This window comes from Haliotis cracherodii, unplaced genomic scaffold (assembly GCF_022045235.1).
Source record: "Haliotis cracherodii isolate W230 unplaced genomic scaffold, xgHalCrac1.p SCAF_9, whole genome shotgun sequence".
Classification (NCBI taxonomy): domain Eukaryota; kingdom Metazoa; phylum Mollusca; class Gastropoda; order Lepetellida; family Haliotidae; genus Haliotis; species Haliotis cracherodii.
In genome coordinates, this window is record NW_027266343.1 from 53,687,514 (window position 1) to 53,710,143 (window position 22,630).

Below are 22,630 nucleotides of genomic sequence, written 5' to 3' on the forward strand. Positions count from 1 at the left end.
ATAGTTCGACGCCCATCATGGCGGCGCCCATGGTGTTTTGGGTTGCATGAGAAAGAAATCATTTATACAACCCGTTACAAATTCATTCGTGTAGAGAAATTTAAAAAGAAATATAATAATTGACACCTGTGGGTGTTTATTGTAACCCGGAAGATGGAAATTCGCAGCTTGTTTGAACTCAACAGGTGAGAATATTGTGTTGATATTTGGGACAATCTCAGCCCAGGGTCTCTCACTAGTACGTAACATAGGTGAAAAACCTAAGGGCGAACGCAACAGGAAATGGAGAATGCTACTCGAGTAGGTAATGTAGGACTGGGCAACCATCAATTTATGACAATGCAAAATATTTGCAAATATGAGATTAAGTTTCAAGATATGTTTCATCCAAGCCTAGAAAGAAAAGGAATTCAGTGACCATGTCAGAAAACAACTCAGTATCACTGAACACCATGGTCATCAAAATATAATTAAATGTAGGGATTTGCACTTTATCACTAGTTTGTTTTCATTCAGCATCTTTTTGTATTGTCAATATGAGTATTTGCATCAGAAATAATAACTTTATGATAATAAACATTATAATCAGTGATAATGGGATCTAAGTGCAAAGTCAAAAATGAATATAGGTGGAAGAATTGGAGAACAAGTGTCAGAATGGTAATGAAAGATCTGACAAGATATGAACAGGTTGATTATATCTGGTGAACTGGTAGTTATTCTCATTTCTTTTATTTATGCTATTTTTAGATTCTTGCTGTTTTGGAACAAATAATTAAGACATACAAAATTGTGAAAACATTTTTATGGCTGGTGATGATATTTCCAATTGTTCACTCTCTGGTACTAGAGTTTCAAAAAGAGGAGAACAGATGCAGTTGCAGTGTGCAGAAAAACTAGACACATAATTGTTTTTGCATAATAATGGTAATGGAAGCCACTGTAATTGTGGTAGCCAGTGGACCTTTTCAATACTCATGATTTTCATATTCAAACAACATAAGCAGTGAGAGCATATCAGATGGTCGCTACAACATGTACAAATGCCTACAAAAATAAACTCCAGATAGTTAAAATCAGTGTGACAAAATTAATGTATTGAACTTGTGAACATGGTGAAATAGTGTGTAGCGCTTGGCAATTTGTCATAATTATTTATTGAAAAATCTAAACATCACTCTTACAGTCCAATCACTGAGGATATAGAGATGATGTATCAGTGTGAAGAGTTTACACACACTCCATGTCCCCAGAAACTTTGTTGCTAGACTGACATCACACAGCTTTGGTTAGCAGGTGTGCATGCAGCCAATTTTTAACAAATTATGTCATGGGATATTGTGACTGATTTGTGGAGCCTTTAGTATGACTGGCACGCTCCAGCGCAGTGATTACATTTCATTTTTCATTACTATCCATGATCGGAAAAAATGCACATATGCATCAACATTCATGAATTCATATTTTTTTATCGTTCAGAAAGTTAGTTCTGTACATGCTGTAGCCACGTGACCAGAAACCAAGGTTGTAATGTTGTAGAGTACCGGTATACATGGTATATAGTCAGACAATCTGTAACTTAAGTACTCTTTAAACCTAGGAAATGTGTCATTTGTCCTATATCATCATATGCACATACATGTTACCTTTTGAGCTCAGTGCATTTCCTATTAAGTAACAAGAGATAAACAGCTGATAAACATAAAACATACATATTCATTTTACGAGTACAAAGCTTAACTAAGTTACGGTGTCTAAGATGAATGTGACTGTATTCAAGGTATGTCGCCGTGGTTATTTGACATGCATGAGAAAGACATAATTGGAAGGAATGTGACTTGTCACTAAGGATTGACTTGCCTTGGCAAGATATGTGCAGTTTGACGGGCGTAGCCATGTTGCACAAATTATCTGCGGCTGTCTTTTCACAGACCTTGTGTGCCTCCATAGGGTATGGTTATGTTAGGGAAAGGGCTGGCTAAAAAGATGGATAATCCAAATTATCACCAGTGGGAAGAAATATTAACGATTATGAAATTGTCGTCGATAATAACTTACAGAAGCTATTTTGATGAATTAACGATTATCAATATGAAATTGTAGTCATCGACAATAACTTACAGAAACTATTTTGATGAAATAAAGTTTAGATTTACCGAAACAGAATTGTTTTTGTTAATAATCATGATAATGTCAATTGTCAAAGACAGAAAGCAACTGTGTTGTTTTATCTCAAATGTCCACAAAGTAATCCATGTGTCACTGCTCACCAGTGGCGTGAAATCTGTTGATTTCTTTCAGGACTTTCTTGCATATTTGCTTAAAGTACCTTCTCCAAGATTTATCGATAATTGATCAGTATTTAGTTTGCAATTATCGAACTCTATAATCTTTATCGAGAGTCAGCCCTATTTAGGGATATGCCAACACACACACCCTCCCACTATCTTATACTTAGCATGTGTTTAAAGTAAGAGTTGTCAATCTTGCCTCTTTTAACACGTTTTGAAAGATAAGTACATATCATTTTTTCTTTTTCAAGTGACTACATCGTGTTTATCGGGTGTTATTCACAAGGTAAACATGGACTATTTACATCATGTTTATGAGATACCACTTGTGGTTCTGTTGTAAAATGTTGGCTAAATAACGATCAACTCCTTTGCCAAGCCAAGCTTTAAGTTCTAACCTGATTCTACCTCTGCCGCATTAAGTGGGATAAAAAAAAGTGCAGTGCTCCAATAACCTTCAACTTCTTGCAGACAGGCAGACTTGAAACAAATCTTGAACTGCCATGTAACATGCCCAAGTTGATATTTGGTTGAAATGCTATCAATGTACAATGTTGCTGTTCTCAATCAATCAATCATCAATCTTCAACACTATCTCAGTGGGCTGGCACTGTAAGACTGGCAGTAGTCCGGACTAGTATAAGCACACACGTGCACACACACACACACATTGCTGTGTACAATGGTGTAAGTGCAATAATGTTGAAAGCGACATTAATCTGTTTTGAATCCCTACATGTTTGTACATACTTTTACTGAACACGTTTTCTTCTTGTATCCAGGTTACCAGATGGGATATCTATGGTGCCAATCATACTATACTTCCCACTAGGGCTAGTTCTGGCAGTCCTGCGGTTCTTCATCTCTCTGCATGCTCTCCTCGTGTCCTTCCTTCTCCCCAAAACATGGTTCATTAGAAGGTAAGCAGAAAGAAGTTCAATGTTAGTGACCATTTATTTTTCTTTGGTCTTTGGTCCCGAGGTTTACACAAAGGTTCAGTTAGTGACACATAGGACAAATTTATCATCATGTGTTCTCGAGTCGAGATACATGTTTTCAGTGAAATGTTGCTGCGACTGTATCACATCTGCCATGAACCCCCAGTGGGTTTGTATGTTACTATATTGTGTTCAGCCTACAGGGTCAGTTATGAAGGGACAAGGCGATGTTGTCATATGAACATGATGAAACTCTTCCATGTTCGTACAGACTGGACCCGTGAAGATTCCGGGGTAGAATAGATCTTCAGCAACCCATACTTGCCGTAAAAGGTGACTATGCTTGTCGTAAAAGGAGGCTAACAGGATCGGGTGGTCAGGCTCGCCGACTTGGTTGATGCATGTCATCAATCCCATTTGCGTGGATCGATGCTCATGATATTAATCTCTGGATTGTCTGGTCCAGACTCCATTATTTGCAGACTGCTGTTATATAGCTGGGATATTGCTGAGTGCGCCGTTAAACAACAAACCAACCAACCGTACAGGCTGGTCAATCGGCATGTATCGATTTTTACAAGACAGCAACTGGCCAATCAGATTACAAGTAATCCACGACTGGGAATCCTTCAGATTCATAACAACTGACAACCTGGTAGAATTGGAGGGATTTTCTTGTCATATTCCTAGTGTTAAAAGTAGGGCTGGGACGATACACCAACTGTGCGATCCGGTACATATCACAGTACCTTGCTCACGATGTGATCCATATCACGATACATGTATGTGCTTTTATCTGTGGTGCGTAAGCCATCTTTTTCATAGACAGGATGATCAAATACCTGGTACACTAACAATTTACAGTTGGCAGTGTCAAGTATGGTGCAATGGATGAAATTATTTACGTTTTCACTACTCATTTTCACTAGTAATTAGCATGATTAGTGTTTGGTGTAGCATTTGTTAGAGAATGCATTTAAGGTAATAAACGATCCTTTTTACTTCGTGTGCACTTGTGATCAATGCTTGTATCAAGAAGTAAAAAATCGTCATGCATCGGTGTATCGTCTCACTACTTGTTAAAAGTGGTAGGTTCAGGGGTCCCTAGATCCAGATACTATTGGAACAGAGATAAGGGCCCCAGGACCCTCTTGACATGTTTATTTTCAAACACAGAATGAGACACCATCTGTATTTACTTCAAGTTTTGATACAATCTCATTAAAATCAAATCTGAGTTCTCGTTGCCGCTAAACAAAGATCTGAGGACATCCAATTACGGGTCAGAACGACCTTTCGAGAACTTTGACCCACCACTGAAATGACTAACAAGAAGTTGACATCAGCCAATTAGAAAGCAGCTTTCTCGAGCTTTACGGCACTCGTTTCAAACTGGTGACTTCCATTTCAGACTACGCTTGAAAAATATGTTGACAAAATTCTCGATTAAAGTTCTGAAAACTGAATAAAACGAACATTCCGGAATGTCTAATATATGGTTGAGATTGTATGGCAGTGCTTCCCAGGTACTGTGCAACGCCTACTCCGTTCAAATGTTTATCCCATGGAAGCGGGAGATTTTGACAGAATCAGTCATACAGGTTGTAACTGTCGTCCGGAATACCTCGTGTTAACGTTTTCGAGGTTGCATGATTAGGAAACACATTCCGACTGTCACGATCTAGTAAGCGACGCTTTGATTGGTCGGATGAAAGGTTGTTCTGATGAGACCCGTAATCGGAAGTCCTCAGATCTTTGTTTAGCGATAGCGAGAACTAAGATCTGATTTTAATGAGATTGAGTTTTGATATTTTTGTTTATTCCAGTGTGGTCCTGAGGTTTATGTTTGGTGTCGCTGGCATTATAATATCAACAGACGGAGATGAGAATCGGGACAAACGGGCCAGAATCCTGGTCTGTGACCACATTTCACCTCTAGACCATCTGGTCACAAGCTTAGTTGTACCTCATGTCTGTGTAAGTTCAGGCCTCAAACAGTTTACAATTGTCATAAACTTAGTCCTTCCCCATCATCATGCTTATATCTGTGCAAGTAACCATAACATTAGGGACTGGAGTGTGTGTGTGTGTGTTGGAGGGGGTGTACCTGGAAAAAAATTGACGGTCTCTATTTTGACTTCAAGGGACATTGAATATAAGAGTCATGAAAGAATGTTTCCTACATCGGGAGTGGAGTAAACAAACCATGATCCAGTAAAAAGACCAATGCCATCCCCATCCCCACCCTATAATAAGTATAATAAATGACCACTCCCTTCCTTGAATTTTCACATTAAGCCACAACAAATTGATATTATGATGTAAGAAATAAGGGAGATGTATGTCCCATCCATTTTAGCCCTTCCAAATGCAGAGTTATGTCTCTTTCATGCCACGCGAGCTGAGAATGATTGTTGAGTTCACACTGATCAAGTGACTGGGGTAATAATAGCGCTTTGAGCATGCCCCTGTGAGGTATGGAAATATGCACAATATAAATGGCTTATTGTTGTTGTCACTTTGATTATGTCCCTTGGTTCGTACTCAGGGGTTCACTAAAGGGGTAAATTTCTAGTACCGACATCACTTTGGGCCTTTCTCCCACATTGAGCAGACACGCCATGGTGTGACTAAAATTACCTTGTAACAAATAGTTCTTGTTGCCATTCTTCCTCAGGCATGTGTAGCATCATCCACAATTGGTGTTTCTGTTGCAGCTGCTGGACTGGCACTTTTCATCACTGCTGCAGTGGGTCACCGGGTGCCAGGAAATCAGCCCTGATAAAAATAAAGAAGAAGTGGTCAAATATGTAAAATCTATATATAGTGGTAAGGAATACTGCCTACCCTGATGAGTTATTAAACACATGATGAAAATATCAAAATCACGGTCAGCCACAACTGATATAAACTATTCAAAAGAAGTTAAAGAACACCAAATTCTTTCATATTATATACTACTCAAAAGAAGTTAAGGATCACCTGATTCTTTCATATTACATTAGTTAATCTCTCATGCCATGGCAGATTAACTTTACCAATATGAAAGAATCGGGTGATCCTTAACTTCTTTTGAGTAGTACAGTATGACTCTATATTACCGTGGGCTCTATATTATCGCAGTAACGGTAAATCCCCTAATCCAAACCCTCTGTTGACTGTTTATTTATGAAAATCTAAGCATGATATTTCATCGCATGAACGAATACAGGACTCATTACGATATGTCACGACTACTAGTAAATATACATGTTAACATTTTTATGATAGTTTCTGGAATGTTTTTGAAGTGGAATTACCCCTTACTCAATTCGAAAAAAGAATCCACTTATTTGGACGATGTCCCTTGACCCAACATAGGTCTTATGTACACTGATTATGCATAATCCAAAACAGGAAGTGATATAAACCTCATAATCCACACATATCACACCACAAGATAGTAATACCGTGATAATATAGAGTTGCCCGCCCTTGAGTCGCTAATGCTAGGTACTTTGTTTACCGAACTCGGTAAAGAAAATCAGCATCGATCAATCTCAATTGATATGTCATAATAATGTCATGTTGAATAAAGAACAAGAAACATTTTGCGTATGACATATTTAATATGTTAGTAAGCATTCACCATTATGATGCACTACAAATTGACTACCACGATAATATAGCTTTCCATGCTACTATAGCTAATCTGTCATGCCATGAAAGAATCAGGTGTTCTTTAGCTTCTTTTGAGTAGTATATATGCTGATCATGCTGATACAATATGTTTTATGTGTTTATAAGTATAAGGGTCCACAAATGATATATCTAAAAAAAAATATAACATTATTATTATTATTATTATTATTATTATTATTATTATTATTATTATTATTATTATTATCATTATTCATTATTATTATTTTATTATTATTATTATTATTATTTTTATTATTAATATTAATATTATGAAAAAGTAATAATAATTCCCTAACTCTCATAGCAAGAAAAGTTTCAAGAAGAATTGTAAAATCTACAAACTATGAGGGATCCCCTAAGTCAGATCGGCAGTTTGATCGGTAATATGTAGCACTGGTGGGTATGACATTCTATGATTATATCCCATCATTGTGAATTTGTTTGATCTCTGATCTCCGAGCGTGATGTCGTATGATTCTATCTAATCACTGTGAATCTGTATCGTCTTTTTTTCAGGTACAACGTTGCCCTTATTATTTTTTCCAGAAAAGACCACAACAAGTGGGAAAATAGGTCTTTTAAAATTTTGGTAAGTTTAGCACTCAAGATAACAATACATATATGCTATAATGATAATGTGTTGCTATGCAACCTGGAGATGCCAACCTGTTCCATTTTGCTGAAATTTCTGAGAAAATATCATAAGACTAGACATACATTTACAATCAGAAGTTGAACCCTGTGTGTATTAGCGCCACGTTTTGACATTTTTGTGCTTTTCATGAGACTTATTTATTGAAATGACATCAGCACTGATGGATTATGTACACATTCCTCAAGAAAACCCTGGGAATTCCCAAGCACGAATTGATACAGATCATTGCTTCTGATCATTTAGGTACTTAAGTTTTGGAACGAAGACATGCACATGCAAACTATCAACGCAATCTGTGCCTAGACTGACCCTGACACCCGACAATGTTCTACAGCAATCTATGACTTCAAAAGGGGCGGTCAGGTAGCCTAGTGGTTAAAGTGTTCGCTCGTCATGCCGAAGACCCGGGTTCGATTCCCGACATGGGTACAATGTGTGAAGCCCATTTCTAGTGTCCGCCCCGCTGGAATATTGCTAAAAGCGGCATAAAACCATACTCATTCACTCACTCACTATGACTTCAACCCTGTTGAATGATCGGCCAATTGATCAATAATGACTGATGCTTGTAATAGCTACAGGTTTTTTGACAGCTTCAGAAATCTCCCCGTTGCGTTAAGCTCTTCTTAAAAGGTAATGAAGAATTAACTTTCAATTTGTGTGAGTTCATTGGAGAGGGAACCTTCATGGAGTGCGAGACAAACTGTCTGAAGATTCAAACTCCAATGAACTCACATAAAGTGAAAGCCAATTCTTAAATATTGCTGATGCGATGTTAAACTTTAACTCACTCACTCCCATTCTTAAATAAATGTTGCATACATATAAATGTTGATACTCACTTCTCTGTCTATCAACTCGTGGGAGAATAGGTCTTCAGCAACCCATGCTTGCCGTAAAAGGCGACTAACAGGATCGGGCGGTCAGGCTTGCTGACTTGGTTGATGCATGTCATTGTATCCCAATTGCATGTATCGATATTCATGATGTCAATCACTGGATTGTCTGGTCCAGACTTGATTATTTACAGACCGCCATCACTTAGCTGGAATATTGCTGAGTGTGGCATTAAACAACAAACAAACAAAAACTGTATATCATTTCATGGCAATTATGTTTTTTGCAGGTCACTGCCATTTGAATTAGGACACTTAATACAACCTGTGAGTGCTTCCTGTTGAACTTTCCTGGGGTTTTTGCTTGTATGTCTTCTAATGTGGAAATGAAACCCTACTTTATGCAACAATATGCAAGTAACCTTGGTAACAACTATCACTCTGAAGTAGGTTGGAAGCCAACTGGGTGAACTAGTTCAGAAAGCTGTGAAAAGGATAAACATATAGAAAATAATTACGATTTTATTAAAATCATGAAGTGGGCCATGTTTTGCTATGTGATCATAATTGTTTAACACTCAACAGTATTCCAGTTATATGACGGCAGTCTGTAAATAATCAAGTCTGGACCAGACAATCCAGTGATTGACATGATGAGCATCGGTCATAGCACGATTTGTCGTAACGCCCGCGGTATGATTCCTCACATTGGTTCAAATGGTGGCACATGGTCCTGTTTACAGTGCACAAGTCACAAATCAGGTGAAGTTAAGCAATGTTAGTGACTTGGTTGATGCATGTCATCGTATCTCAATTGCGTAGATCGATGTTCATGATATCAATCACTGGATTGTCTGGTTCAGACTCGATTATTTACAGACCGCTGTCATATAGCTGTAATATTGCTGAGTGCGGCGTTAAACAACAAACAAACTAACCAACCAACCATATTAAATGGGTGAAAATCTATTCATCAAAGGCGCTGCAATTCGTTTTGCAGAGTTGTGTCCCTTAGACATGCCAGAAACTTTTGAACGTGGGTTCCAACCCTGGGTAGCCCCGATTATGTTTCTAGGTTTGTCGGCACCATACCCGTGCTCGTGGGTTTCACCAAAGTTTTAAAAGACTAAAACCTGCATCACCTCAGGCTTTCCTCCACAATCAAGCTGACACACTGTGATATAACTTCAATATTGTTCAAAGCGCCTTACACTATACTGTTTACTAGTGTTATTATGTCTCTTTGTTTCAGATAACAATTCAAGCAAACAGAATAGATATTTTCAAAGTAAATGTTGTAAGTATCTGATGTCATGTTAACATTTGTTGCGTTTGTCACAACAGGAGCCTCAATCATATACAGTGATCGCTCGCTATAACGCTACCAATGGGGTCCAAATAATTGGTGGGCGTTATAGACGATGAGCCGTTTAACCGAGGCGAAGGCGCGCGCTCGGAAAATCTGAAATCATCAATATGTGTTTATCTCACGTCACATCAAAATAGTATATATTTTTATGGACCTAGATCTACCTGTAATATCATTCATTTATTAAATCTGTCACATTTCACAATGTCTGAAATACGTATTCCATTTCAATTTATCATTTTTAATCGATAAATTAAAAAATTATTCACTATTTCCCGCGATGTTATTGAAAATAAAATTCTCGGACACACATTTCGACAACGGGTCCACATCAAAGAGCAAAATAAAGACGTTTTAAACAAATCTTTAAATATATTATACAAAGTGATAAATAAAATCAACAAAAATATATCTAAAAGTAATCAAACTTACATCTAAGTTATTATTTCCATCGTTTCGTGCGATCGCGTGTAATGTAAGTCAAATGACATCTCGGCTTTCGTCGCCTTGAATTCTCGGCTCGGACACAATGTTTAATGCAAAAATATATGCATGAAAAATCTTTGTCACAGCTCGTAACCTAGCACGATACATTCGCGAAGTTCCATATTTTTAATATATATCGTGATTTCCTGCTTAAAACGTAGCTGGAATATAGCTGAATGTGGCATTAAACAGCAAACAAGTTATAGGCAGAAGTCAAGCCTTGTAGTCTGAGGTCAGGGAATCTGGTGTACAGAGTTACCACCCTTATCTTTCAGGATCTGACCCGTGAAGATTCCAGGATAGAATAGGTCTTCAGCAACCCATGCTTGCCGTAAAAGACGACTATGCTTGTTGTAAAAGGCGACTAACGGGATCGTGTGGTCAGGCTCCCTGACTTTGTTGATACATGTCATCGATCCTAGTTGTGTGGATCGATGCTCATGATGTCAATCACTGGATTGTCCGGTCAAGACTTGATTATTTACAGACCGCCGTCATATAGCTGGAATATTGCTGAGTGCGGCGTTAAACAACAAACCAACCAACCAATCTTTCAGGATCTGCTGGTATTAAGTCATAATCAAATTTACCCATTTTGAATTTTTTCCTTCTGACCTGTAAGTAGGGCTGGCTAAAAAGATTGATAATTGGAATTATCGTTGATGGGAAGAATTATTAACAATTATCAATATGAAACTGTTGCCATCAATAATAACTGTTGTGATTAAATATAATTTTACTGAAACAGACAATAATGTCAATTGTCAAAGACGGAAGGCAACTGTTTTTGTTTTATCTCAAATGTCCACAAAGTAATCCATGTGTCACTGCTCACCAGTAGCGTGAAATCTGTTGATTTTTTTCGTGACTTTCTTGCATTTTTGCTTAAAGTTCCTTCTCCGATATTTATTGATAATTGATCGATATTTAGTTAGCAATTATCAATCTTCATGATCTATATCGATAGCTAGCCCTAGCTGTAAGTGTCTACAACAGTCACACAAATTGTACATCATCAGCTGTTGTTACATCATGATGTGACCCATGAAGATCAGGGGTTAGAATAGGTCTTCAGCAACCCATGCTTGCTGTAAGAGGCAACCAACGGGAATGGGTGGTCAGGCTCGCTGACTTGGTTGATCCAATGTCATTGATCCAATTGCTTGAATCGATGCTCATGATATCTATCACTGGATTGTCTGGTCCAGACTCTATTATTTACAGACCGCCGTCATATAGCTGGAATATTGCTGAGTGCGGCATTAAACAACAAACAAAACATCATGATGTTAGTTGATGTTAGTATATAGTGGAGTTCCCAAGATGGCTGTATTATCAGTACCCTGTTTTCGTTATGTTTCAGTCCACAGTCAAGAGTGCTTGGTGGAGTGACCTTTTCTGGTGCCTTTTTGTTCCATACACAATATTTAAATTACGGTGAGTTGTTTCTGTGGTGTTTACGAGTAGCTAGGTCCTCATGTCAATATTGAACGTGGCGTGGCTTCATGGATAGCTGGAATATAGTCAGTATAACTGGTGGCCTTCAGACTGTTTGCTCTCAGCTGTTACATGGCTGACAGTTGGTATATGTTTGTGAGTTATTGTAATGTGGTAACGTCACTATAGGCTGCAAATGCTAGAATCTGGACCAGACAAGTGCTTGTTTATTGCATTAGAAACAAATCATGCTATCAAGGGTACATGTTAGTCCCCCAGTGAAGATTTGGGTCACAATAACACAACATAGTTCAGGAACACGGTATTAAGTAACAGTACCTCTTCCGTGAAGATCTAGGTTAGATTTGATCTTCAGCAACCCATGCTTGTCCCCCATGAAGATCTGGGTTAGAATTGGCCTCTAGCTACCCATGCCTGTCCCCCATGAAGATCTGGGTTAGAATTGGTCTTCAGCAACCCATGCTTGTCCCCTGTGAAGAGTGAGTGAGTATGGTTTTATGCTGCTTTTAGCAATATTCCAGCAATATCATGGCGGGGGACACCAGAAATGGGCTTCACACATTGTACCCATGTCGGGAAACGAACCCTGGTCTTAGGAGTGACGAGCGAACGCTTTAACCACTAGGCTATCCCCCTGTTAAGATCCAGATTAGAATTGATCTTCAGCAACCCATGCTTGTTCCCTGTGAAGATCCGGGTTAGAATGGGCCTTCTGCTACCCATGCCTGTCCCCCATGAAGATCCGGGTGAGAATTGGCCTTCAGCTACCCATGCCTGTCCCCCATGAAGATCCGGGTGAGAATTGGCCTTCAGCTACCCATGCCTGTCCCCCATGAAGATCAGGGTGAGAACTGGCCTTCAGCTACCCATGCTTGTCCCCTATGAAGATCTGGGTTAGAATGGGTCTTCAGCAACCCATGCTTGTCCCCCATGAAGATCTGGGTTAGAACTGGTCTTCAACTACCCATGCTGACCCCTGTGAAGATCTGGGTGAGAATTTGGCCTTCAGCTACCCATGCCTGTCCCCCATGAAGATCCGGGTTAGAATTGGTCTTCAGCTACCCATGTCTGCCCCATGAAGATCAGGGTGAGAACTGGTCTTCAACTACCCATGCTGACCCCTGTGAAGATCTGGGTTAGAATTGGTCTTCAGCAACCCATGCTTGTTATAAGAGCTGACTAACAGGATCGGGTGGTCAAGCTAGCTGACGTGGTTTATGCATGTCATCGTATCCCAAATGCATAGATTGATGCTCATAATGTCAATCACGAGATTGTCTGGTTATTTACAGCCCACCATCATGGTGGAATATTGCTGAATGTGTCGTTAAACAAGAATTGAAGAAAATAAACATGTTAGTCAGGTCACACATCTTAATTACAGCAGGCATTGTACAACAGATGTTCTAACCCTATGGGGGGCACGGGTTGCCCAGTCGTCTTAAGGCGCCGCGATTCGCTGTGCAGAGTTGCGTCCTTTGGACACGCCAGAAATCTATGATCGTGGGTTCGAATCTCGATTCGCCTCGATTACGTTTCTAGGTTTGTCAGCACCATACCCGTGCTCGTGGGTTTCACCGAAGTGGTAAACATCTGATACCTGCGTCACTTCCGGCTTTCCTCCCTCACAACGCGATATAACTGGAATACTGTTAAAAGCGGCATTAAACCCAACTCACTCACTCACTAACCCTATGGCATAGGCTGTAGCTTACATTGGATAAGGCAAGATTCACTGAAATATTGGTGCACCGCAATAATAATAATGTTTATAATAATAATAATACCTTGCAAGTGGACTCATAAAGTGCAAGCTATGACAATGTTCTATGCTCTACTTCTTGAGGTTATACCGTTACTTCTACCACAATTTATCATAACTAAGTAAGGTTGTATTATTTCATAAAACAATCCACTTCTATATCATGTATATGCTGGTATTAGAAATAAAATTTAAAATAAGAACTTTTTACTGTATATACAAAACTTCAAAGTCATCATTTTTTATTTAATTCATGTGGTTGAAGAATGGATGCCACTTGAGGTGAGCGTCATTGCGTGTATCTACAGAAACCTATCACTAAATGTTCCATGGTTAGCATTTGAAACAGTATTGTATTTATTCTGTAAACTCATCTCTTGATAACATGATGGGCGGTGGAGTAGCCTAGTGGTTAAAACATTCACTGGTCACATCGTAGGCCCGGGTTTTATTCACCACATGGGGACAATGTGTGAAGCCCATTTCTGGTGTCCCTCCGCCCTGATATTGCTGGAATGTTACTAAAACTGTAAAACCATACTCACTCCCTTGATAACATGAAAAACCACTTTGCCACGTGTTCCAGATATTTGCCAGTGACTGAGAAGAAGGAAGCTGAGTTATGTGAAGAGTTTTCGGAAAGAGTCCGACAAAACATGTGTCGAAGTCTGGGTGTCGCAGCTACCTCGTACACCCACTCAGATAAAACTGACTACCTCAAGAGGCAGTCTTACCCCTTGCCAGCTACACCAGTGCCTAATAATAGTAAGTGTGGCAGCATGATTATCATAATCATCCGAAGCGGAAGGGGGATATAGGAATCGGGGCTGTCTGTCCTTCCGGCTGTCCCATTTCGTTTCCGGAGCAGAACTAAAAAAACATGATAGATATCTTAACCAAACTTTACACAGTTTGGGATTTTTGATAAGTTTTTAGTTTCCATGGCAACAACTTAGACTTTGACTGAAAATGGCAGTAGTGCTCGTTTCTGGAGTGCTAATGCCTTGCACATAACCGGACATGTCATATTGGTGGAGGATATGAGTATTTCATGCTTGTTAGGATTTGACTTTGCACTTCCATCTATGACATTTGCAACATGTCTCAGCATGGATTGTTGTTCACACTATCGACCACTGGTCAAACATAAGTAGATCTTGTGAACCCCCCAAAATACTCGATTCTGATTGGTCTAAAAGAATTTTTAAATCACAATATGTAAAATGCATGTGATTGGTATTTGATTGGCTATCCTTGCAGTTGTTTTTATTGTTTTAAAAAAAATATTTAATAAATGTCAGGTCACGCCCACTAACGGACTACTGTTTCCTGATTGGGTGACAATAGAATGGGAGGGGCTTGTGTTGCATTATTGAGCTGAACGATGACACTGATTTTATATTATTGTGTCCAGTTTTTGGCGTGTTGATGATTAAATCAGATTTTTGTGAAGTTTTTATTTCTGACATATTTACTGATTAGAATTGATTTCAATATGTTTATGTATTTATGGACCTCAACAGATGACAGTCCATAGTGTATACATTCACCCTGTACACTCAGAAGAACCTACTCATCCGACGGTAGATGAACGAATGGTGGAAACACAAATACATACATGCACCCGAGACACAAGTGTCAAAATGTGTCGTGTCAGCCTGGGCAAGTGACTTAGTTCAAATGTGCCTCTGTTCACCCAGCAGGGAATGGATACCCAATATGTGAGGTGGATGTAAAAACCCTCTTGCACCCATAGTCAGCTTGGGTTGTATACTCCCCTGGGAGTTGAGAATGATAACTGGACTGCAAACATAACAAATAAAACCACATTTGAGCAACTATTAGTACCTTGATACCTGCCGTATATATAAATGTATGATATAATAACTATATTGCCCATCAACCGGGCTCTAACCTATACACAACGTTCCTCAACAACTACTTTTGTAATGTTTATGGGAAGTTTATTTTTATCAATTTTCTTGAACTAATGATTCAAGAATTCATGATTGTATTGACAACAGAATCAATTTTCTTCAGCTGCTGAAATAACACAAGCTCCGGCAGCTAAACAACAATCTCAAGGAGTCCCGTCACCACCAGTCACAGCTGATCCGATCTCAGTAGCTCCGGAGGTCAAGGTCATGGTAGATCAAGTGAAGACTGTCCTGCCTCATGTCCCTATTGCCACAATCATAGCTGAGCTGGGTAAATGAAAGCAACATGTCTCACATTCCATTAGGGCATAGGTGACCTAGCCATCTAAGCAGCTGCAATTTGCTGTGCAGAGTTGTGTCCCTTAGGGCTGCCAGGATCCTATGATCATGGGTTTGAATCCCAGATTTGCCCTGATGAGGATCGTTTATCAGCACTCTACCTGTGGTTTATGGTTTTGTCAACGTAGAAACAACATGCATCACTTTGGCATTTTCTCCCACTATGGTCTGATAAGCTGTGTCTGTATTAATCTCAAATCACTCCCTCTGATAATGTATCATCACTGACAGTTATCTTTTTGATGTGGATACAACATTCACAGACTGTAGTGAAAATTGAAATTTATGATGTGTATATTGGATAGAATTGATGTGTGTTCTAGACAAGTTTGATGTGTGTTTCAGACAGGTGTGATGTGTGTATTAGACATGTCTGATGCGTCTTTCAGACAGGATTGATGTGTGTTTTAGACAGGTATAATGTGTGTTTTACACAGGTTTCATGTGTGTTTTAGACAGGTATTATGTGTGTTTCAGACAAGTGTGATGTGTGTTTCAGACAGGTGTGATGTGTGTATTAGACATGTCTGATGCGTCTTTCAGACAGGATTGATGTGTGTTTTAGACAGGTATAATGTGTGTTTTACACAGGTTTCATGTGTGTTTTAGACAGGTTTGATGTGTGTTTCAGACAGATGTGATGTGTGTTTCAGACAGATGTGATGTGTGTTTCAGACAGGTGTGATGTATGTTTCAGACAGATGTGATGTGTGTTTCAGATAGGTGTGATGTGTGTTTCAGACAGGTGTGATGTGTGTTTCAGACAGGTGTGATATGTGTTTCAGACAGGTTTGATGTGTGTTTCAGACAGGTTTGATGTGTGTTTAAGACAGGTGTGATGTGTATTTCAGACATGTGTGATGTGTGTTTTAGACAATTTTGATGTGTGTTTCAGACAGGTGTGAAGATGTGGACGTTGTCATCACCAACATTCTGGAGGGGAATGTTGAGTTCACCCCCGAGGAAGTACAGGCCCCCGATGGGAACTCAGTATCACCCCCAACTCAACAGACAGTTTGTGTAAGAACATGTTCAAGTTGATATAGTGCCCTACCTGTGTTAAAACCAAAGTTGATATGGCACCATACCTGTGCTCAGGGGTAAACGGGCCGCCTCCGTGGTCTTGTTGTAGAGCGTCCGCCCGGAGATTTAAAGGATCGGGGTTCGATCCCCGGCCTCGTCATACCAAAAGACGTTAAAAGATGGTACTTGTTGTTACCCTGTCTGGCGCTCGGCATTAAGGGGCTAAAACAAGGACTGGTCGGCTTGGAGTCAGTATACTGTGTCTGAGTGGGATATTCATGTTAAACTGCAGCATAGTATCTCAGTGAGCAAGCACTTTTAATCGGTATCAGTCCGGACAAGAACAAGCAGCCAAGCAAACACGTGCATGCACGTCGCTATATAAGTGCAATAATCTTGGACATTAAACCCATTTCACATCACCTCACCTAACGAAAGTTAACATTTGTGCCACACCAGTGTGTGTGGGTCTAACCAAAGTTGATAAATCGCCCATGTTAGTCATATGAGGTGGGTTAATAGATCTGAAGGTTTATATAACTATAATATATTGGTGTTTGGGCTCACACCACCCTAAATAATTGTTCATTCATATCTGTTGAAAGCCAGAGAAAGTTTTGGGTTGTTTGTTTCGTGATTAACACCACACTCAGCAATTTTTCAGTATTGACAACTGCTTCACTCTTCATTCCAGCCATCACAGTTGACGTTCAAGTCGGACAATTTCGGACGTAATGCAGGAAACCGCCAGATGTCTTTAGAAGACAGAAAGAAAGCCATGTATGAGGCAGCCCGGAAGAGGTACAAGGAGAAACACAACATCTTGTGACATTTAACAGACACTGAGAGCGTGACACAACATCTTGTGACATTAGGCAGACACTGAGAGCGTGACACAACATCTTGTGACATTAGGCAGACACTGAGGGCGTTACACAACATCTTGTGACATTCAGCAGACACTGAGGGCGTGACACAACATCTTGTGACATTCGCTAGACACTGAGGGCATGACACAACATCTTGTGACATTCGCTAGACACTGAGGGCGTGACACAACATCTTGTGACATTCAGCAGACACTGAGGGCATGACACAACATCTTGTGACATTCCACAGGGAATGAGGGCATAGCACAATATGTGGCATTCAACAGAGAGGGTGTGGCACAACATGCAGCATTCAACAGAGAGGGAGGGCGTGGCATATAACAGAGAGAGGGCGTGGCACAACATGTGGAATCCAACAGAGAGGGGAGCGTTGCACAACATCTGGCATTCAACAGAGAGGGAGAGTGTTGCACAACATCTGGCATTCAACAGAGAGGGAGAGCGTTGCACAACATCTGGCATTCAACAGAGAGGGAGAGCGTTGCACAACATCTGGCATTCAACAGAAAGGGAGAGCATTGCACAACATCTGGCATTCAACAGAAAGGGAGGGCCTGGCACAACATGCTGAACTGTGGATCATCTTCCTATAATGTGAAGAGTCGTCAGACTTCTCATATTCACATGCCATGACATTTGGATACCAAACAGTTGGTGTGTTGTTTGATGATGTGTTCACCTGGACAATCAAATGCAATACTTTCTTGAGACGATATTGTTAGTGCATTGAGCATGTTGTAAAACTAACCTATATTTTAAGGAACATTGAGTGTCGGTCATCTAAATAACAACATATTGATGTTCTCAGGTAACAACTGTTGAAAATTTATAGAGGTATAGACTCTTTTATTTTGGTGTGAAAAAAAGAGCTTCTTGGGTGTCAGATTCAATGTTTCATGCCAGATTAATTTCTTTGCTTGTTTTATCGATCATACTGCCCTTAACATTATTTTTATTGAAACTGCAAAAAAATTAGGAGAAAAATTTAAAATATTTTTTTGATTGAATGTTACCGATTAGAAAACATCCTGAATCTTAAGATTAGTAAGAATATTACCTAAACATTCACACTATTAGATCTTGAATCATCTCTTGCAATAATGTTTTTGTTGTTTTTTTTAATCATTTTTTATGTTTTTGGCCCCCCTCACCTTGGCGTTGTCTGTATAATGAAAAAAAACCAACTGTTCTGGCCTTAGCAAATATAGATCATTTTAGCGCAGACATAGTGCCAGAGGACCAAGATATTATTTAACAAAAGAATCACAGACATAGTCATGCTGGGATCCTGCACCAGCACCAGCACCATGCATCACTTTAAAGTTTTCAGTACATTCTGTAGTTTTTTGCTTTGGTTTTTTTACATTATTCATTTTATTATGTAGAAATTTTGCGTTTGACGAATTTGAACAAGCAGTTTGGGGTTGTCAGATTTGTAAACTTAGAGTGTCAAGAGCTGGACCATACTTGCATCATACTTCTACATAAATGTCACTCCACGGGAGCCCACAACATGCAAGAGGGACATGAGATCATGTGGGCTTTAACTCTTACATTCACTGTATAGTTATGTCCCTTAGACGTGGTAGGATCCACCGGTCATGGGTGATTGTGTTAACCCGAACTCACTCAGTCAAAATGCAAGAATACTTAAAATGTAGATGAGGGAATTGTTCTTGAGCTGAGGTGATGATAGTTTGTTTCGGAACCAGGCCCCTGTAATAGCAGAAATTGTAAGTCTGGGTTGGGAGCATATAGTTTTGTCCTCAGCGCTTAGTTGATTAGGGGCGGTCGGGTAGCCTACTGGTTAAAGCGTTTGCTCGTCACGCCGGAGAACCAGGTTTGATTCGCGACATGGGTACATTGTGTGAAGCCCATTTCTGGTGTCCCCCGCCGTGGTATTACTGGAATATTGCTAAAAGTGGCGTAAAACCATACACACTCACTCACTCACTTAGTTGATAACTCTGGACATCTTCGGGGAAACTCATATTTTATTGATAATGGGCAGGTATGTGTGTGTGTGGTGATGGATGGCTGTTAGGAGGAGGAGGAGGAGGATGGTTTCTGATTCTGAACTCTGTAATTAAACATAATTCATTGTATGATCACAACACATGTCACAATTACTTTGCATAATTATGATTAAGAAAATGACTTTTGGTTATTTGCCAGTTACAATGGCTGCCACCTGTGAAGCCACAACCCTTATCTGTAGTGGACCAACCATTTAATATTCTGGCTGTGGATGTTTTGAATATTATTGTATTTCATATTTAATAACATACAAAAACGCCACAATTTTGTACAGGATATTATTTTTGATCACTGCTTCAGACCATTAATCAAATATTATCCGAACATCAAATGGTTGGTCCCTGTTGGCTTGATTGATACACGGGCAGTCGGGTAGCTTCGTGGTTAAAGCGTTCGCTCTTCATGCCGAAGACACGGGTTCGAATCCCAACATGGGTACAATATGTGAAGCCCATTTCTGGTGTCCCCCGCCGTGATATTGCTGGAATATTGCTAAAAGCGGCGTAAAGCCATATTCACTCTCACTCACTCACTCACTCACTCATTGATACACTTTGCTGTAATACGAGACATATTTCAATAGCAAGTTGCGATACAATACACGATACAGTACATAAAATATTGCACTTTTCGTCATCAAAGACACTGAAATCAATCCCACCTGAAACATATTTAGTAGGTTTGAGTCAAATACTGAAATAGTGTACATACAAGCAGAAAACAGTATTTTCCAATATTCAGTTGCACTTCGTGTCAAACGTGAGGACCTGGAGGAGTGGTTCGACTGTCTGTACAAACTGTGTTACATGTCACCCTCATACACCATATATATGATTTTAATGAGATCGAGGTAATCTAGGCGTGTGATTAATCCTGTTTTGTTTATTTAAAGCAGTAATTGTTTATTGTTAAGCAAGTTTATCTCTGCAGCCGTTGAAATATGCTGCTACTCGTCAACTCGTCTCTCATCACCGGGCTGTGTACTCATGGGCAGATGACCACAGAGTACGCTGATCACTGTGTTTGGATAAACGAGACTGTTGCAAATTAGGTGTGTCGGGGTAGGAGTGCGAGACTGTCGGTTTAATGGGTCTAAATAGCACTGACTTAATAGGTTCCCATCATAAGTGTCAGCTAAAACCGATTGTCGGATTAATAAGTTTCGGATTAACGAGACTTGACTGTAGGTTTATGATTGTTTCATTTTGTACTTATAATATAACGAGCTGCCAATATGATACTTTATATTTTCATGGAAGCAAGTTGGGGATCAACCATCAGTGGGTACACGTGACTGACGTATCACATGCATCCATACAGATGATTCAGAAATTTGGTGAACACTCAAGTAACCAATATTTCATTCAGCATTTCATAGGGTGATATAACTTTTCAGTTTTTAAAGTATAACAGTCCAGACGATATTTACAGACTGCTGTTGTATGGCTGGAATATTGCAGAATGTAGCGTTAAACAACAAACACACGCATCATGATAATATTCAGGATATTTCTCCTTAAGACACACTGCGGGTACGAGTGTCCAAGTTGTCTAAGGCGCCATGATTTGTTGTGCAGAGTTGCGTCCCTTGGGCATGCCAGAAACTATGATTGTGTGTTTGAATCCCGCTTTGCCCCGATTATGTTTCTAGGTTTGTAAGCACCATACCCGTGCTCGTGGGTTTCAAGTGGTAAGTGTCTGAGACCTGCATCACTTCAGGCTTTCTTTCCTCCCACATTAAGTGATTAAGTGACACGCTGTGACATAACTAGAATACTGTGAAAAGCGGCGTTAAACCCAACTCACTCACTCACACAATCCTTAAGACACCCTTATTTCATTCCCTAGGTTGGATGGTGATAGGGCAAAAACTTGCGAAAACCTGTTTTTATTTGGGGGAAAATGTGGTACCTGAGGATGAGAATTTTATTTAATTATGTTTCTAGGTTTGTAAGCACCATACCCGTGCTCGTGGGTTTCAAGTGGTAAATGTCTGAGACCTGCATCACTTCAGGCTTTCTTTCCTCCCACATTAAGTGATTAAGTGACACGCTGTGACATAACTAAAATACTGTGAAAAGCGGCGTTAAACCCAACTCACTCACTCACACAATCCTTAAGACACCCTTATTTCATTCCCTAGGTTGGATGGTGATAGGGCAAAAACTTGCGAAAACCTGTTTTTATTTGGGGGAAAATGTGGTACCTGAGGATGAGAATTTTATTTAATTAAACTATTTTCCTGTCAACATGTTTTGCTTATGCAGTTGGCCTGAGAGCCTAGAAAATAGCATTTTAGTCCCCTTGAGATGTATGGAAATTGTATTGAGGGGCTAATTTTCTCATAAGCTCTGGAAATAAAGATATATTGTTACGAGGTGATTTCCAATTGAAATGGCAAAGGTTAACCCTGAAATCTGTACGTACAGAACTCGGACTGCCTCTGTTGTCTAGAGGTAGAGCGTCTGCCCGGAGAGTGGAAGGTCCGGGGTTTGATCCCCGGTCACATCATACCAAAAGATGTTAAAAGATGGTATTTGTTGTTACCCTGTCTGGCGCTCGGCAATAAGGGGCTAAAACAAGGACTGGTCGGTTAGAGTCAGTATACTGTGTCTCATGTTAAACTGCAGCATGGTATCTCAGTGTGCTATCACTATAAATCGGCATTAGTCCGGACTATAGTACAAGCAGACACACACACACACACACACCCACACACACACACACACACACACACACACACTTGCATGCACGTCACTATATTAGTGCAATATGCAATAATCTTGAATGCATTTCACCTCACCTGACATACAGGGGCACGTGTGGCAGAGTCCTCTAAGGCGACGCGATTCGCTGTGCAGAGTTGCGTCACTTTGGCACACCAGAAACCTATGATTGTGGGTTCGAATCCCGGTTCGCCCCAAGTAT

The 22,630-nt window shown here is 39.8% G+C and overlaps 1 protein-coding gene across 1 annotated transcript; it reads left to right on the top strand.

The window, feature by feature from the left end:
- Positions 1-17: 17 nt before the first annotated feature.
- Positions 18-22,076, top strand: LOC139452275 (lipid droplet-regulating VLDL assembly factor AUP1-like). The gene is made up of 12 exons (XM_071233680.1): positions 18-185; positions 3,074-3,211; positions 5,056-5,206; positions 5,947-6,058; positions 7,427-7,499; positions 8,692-8,728; positions 9,654-9,698; positions 11,620-11,693; positions 14,063-14,241; positions 15,517-15,684; positions 16,648-16,772; positions 17,470-22,076. Exons 1-12 carry the CDS (start codon positions 154-156, stop codon positions 17,602-17,604), a joined length of 1,269 nt encoding a protein of 422 aa, XP_071089781.1. The 5' UTR covers positions 18-153; the 3' UTR covers positions 17,605-22,076.
- Positions 22,077-22,630: the final 554 nt, after the last annotated feature.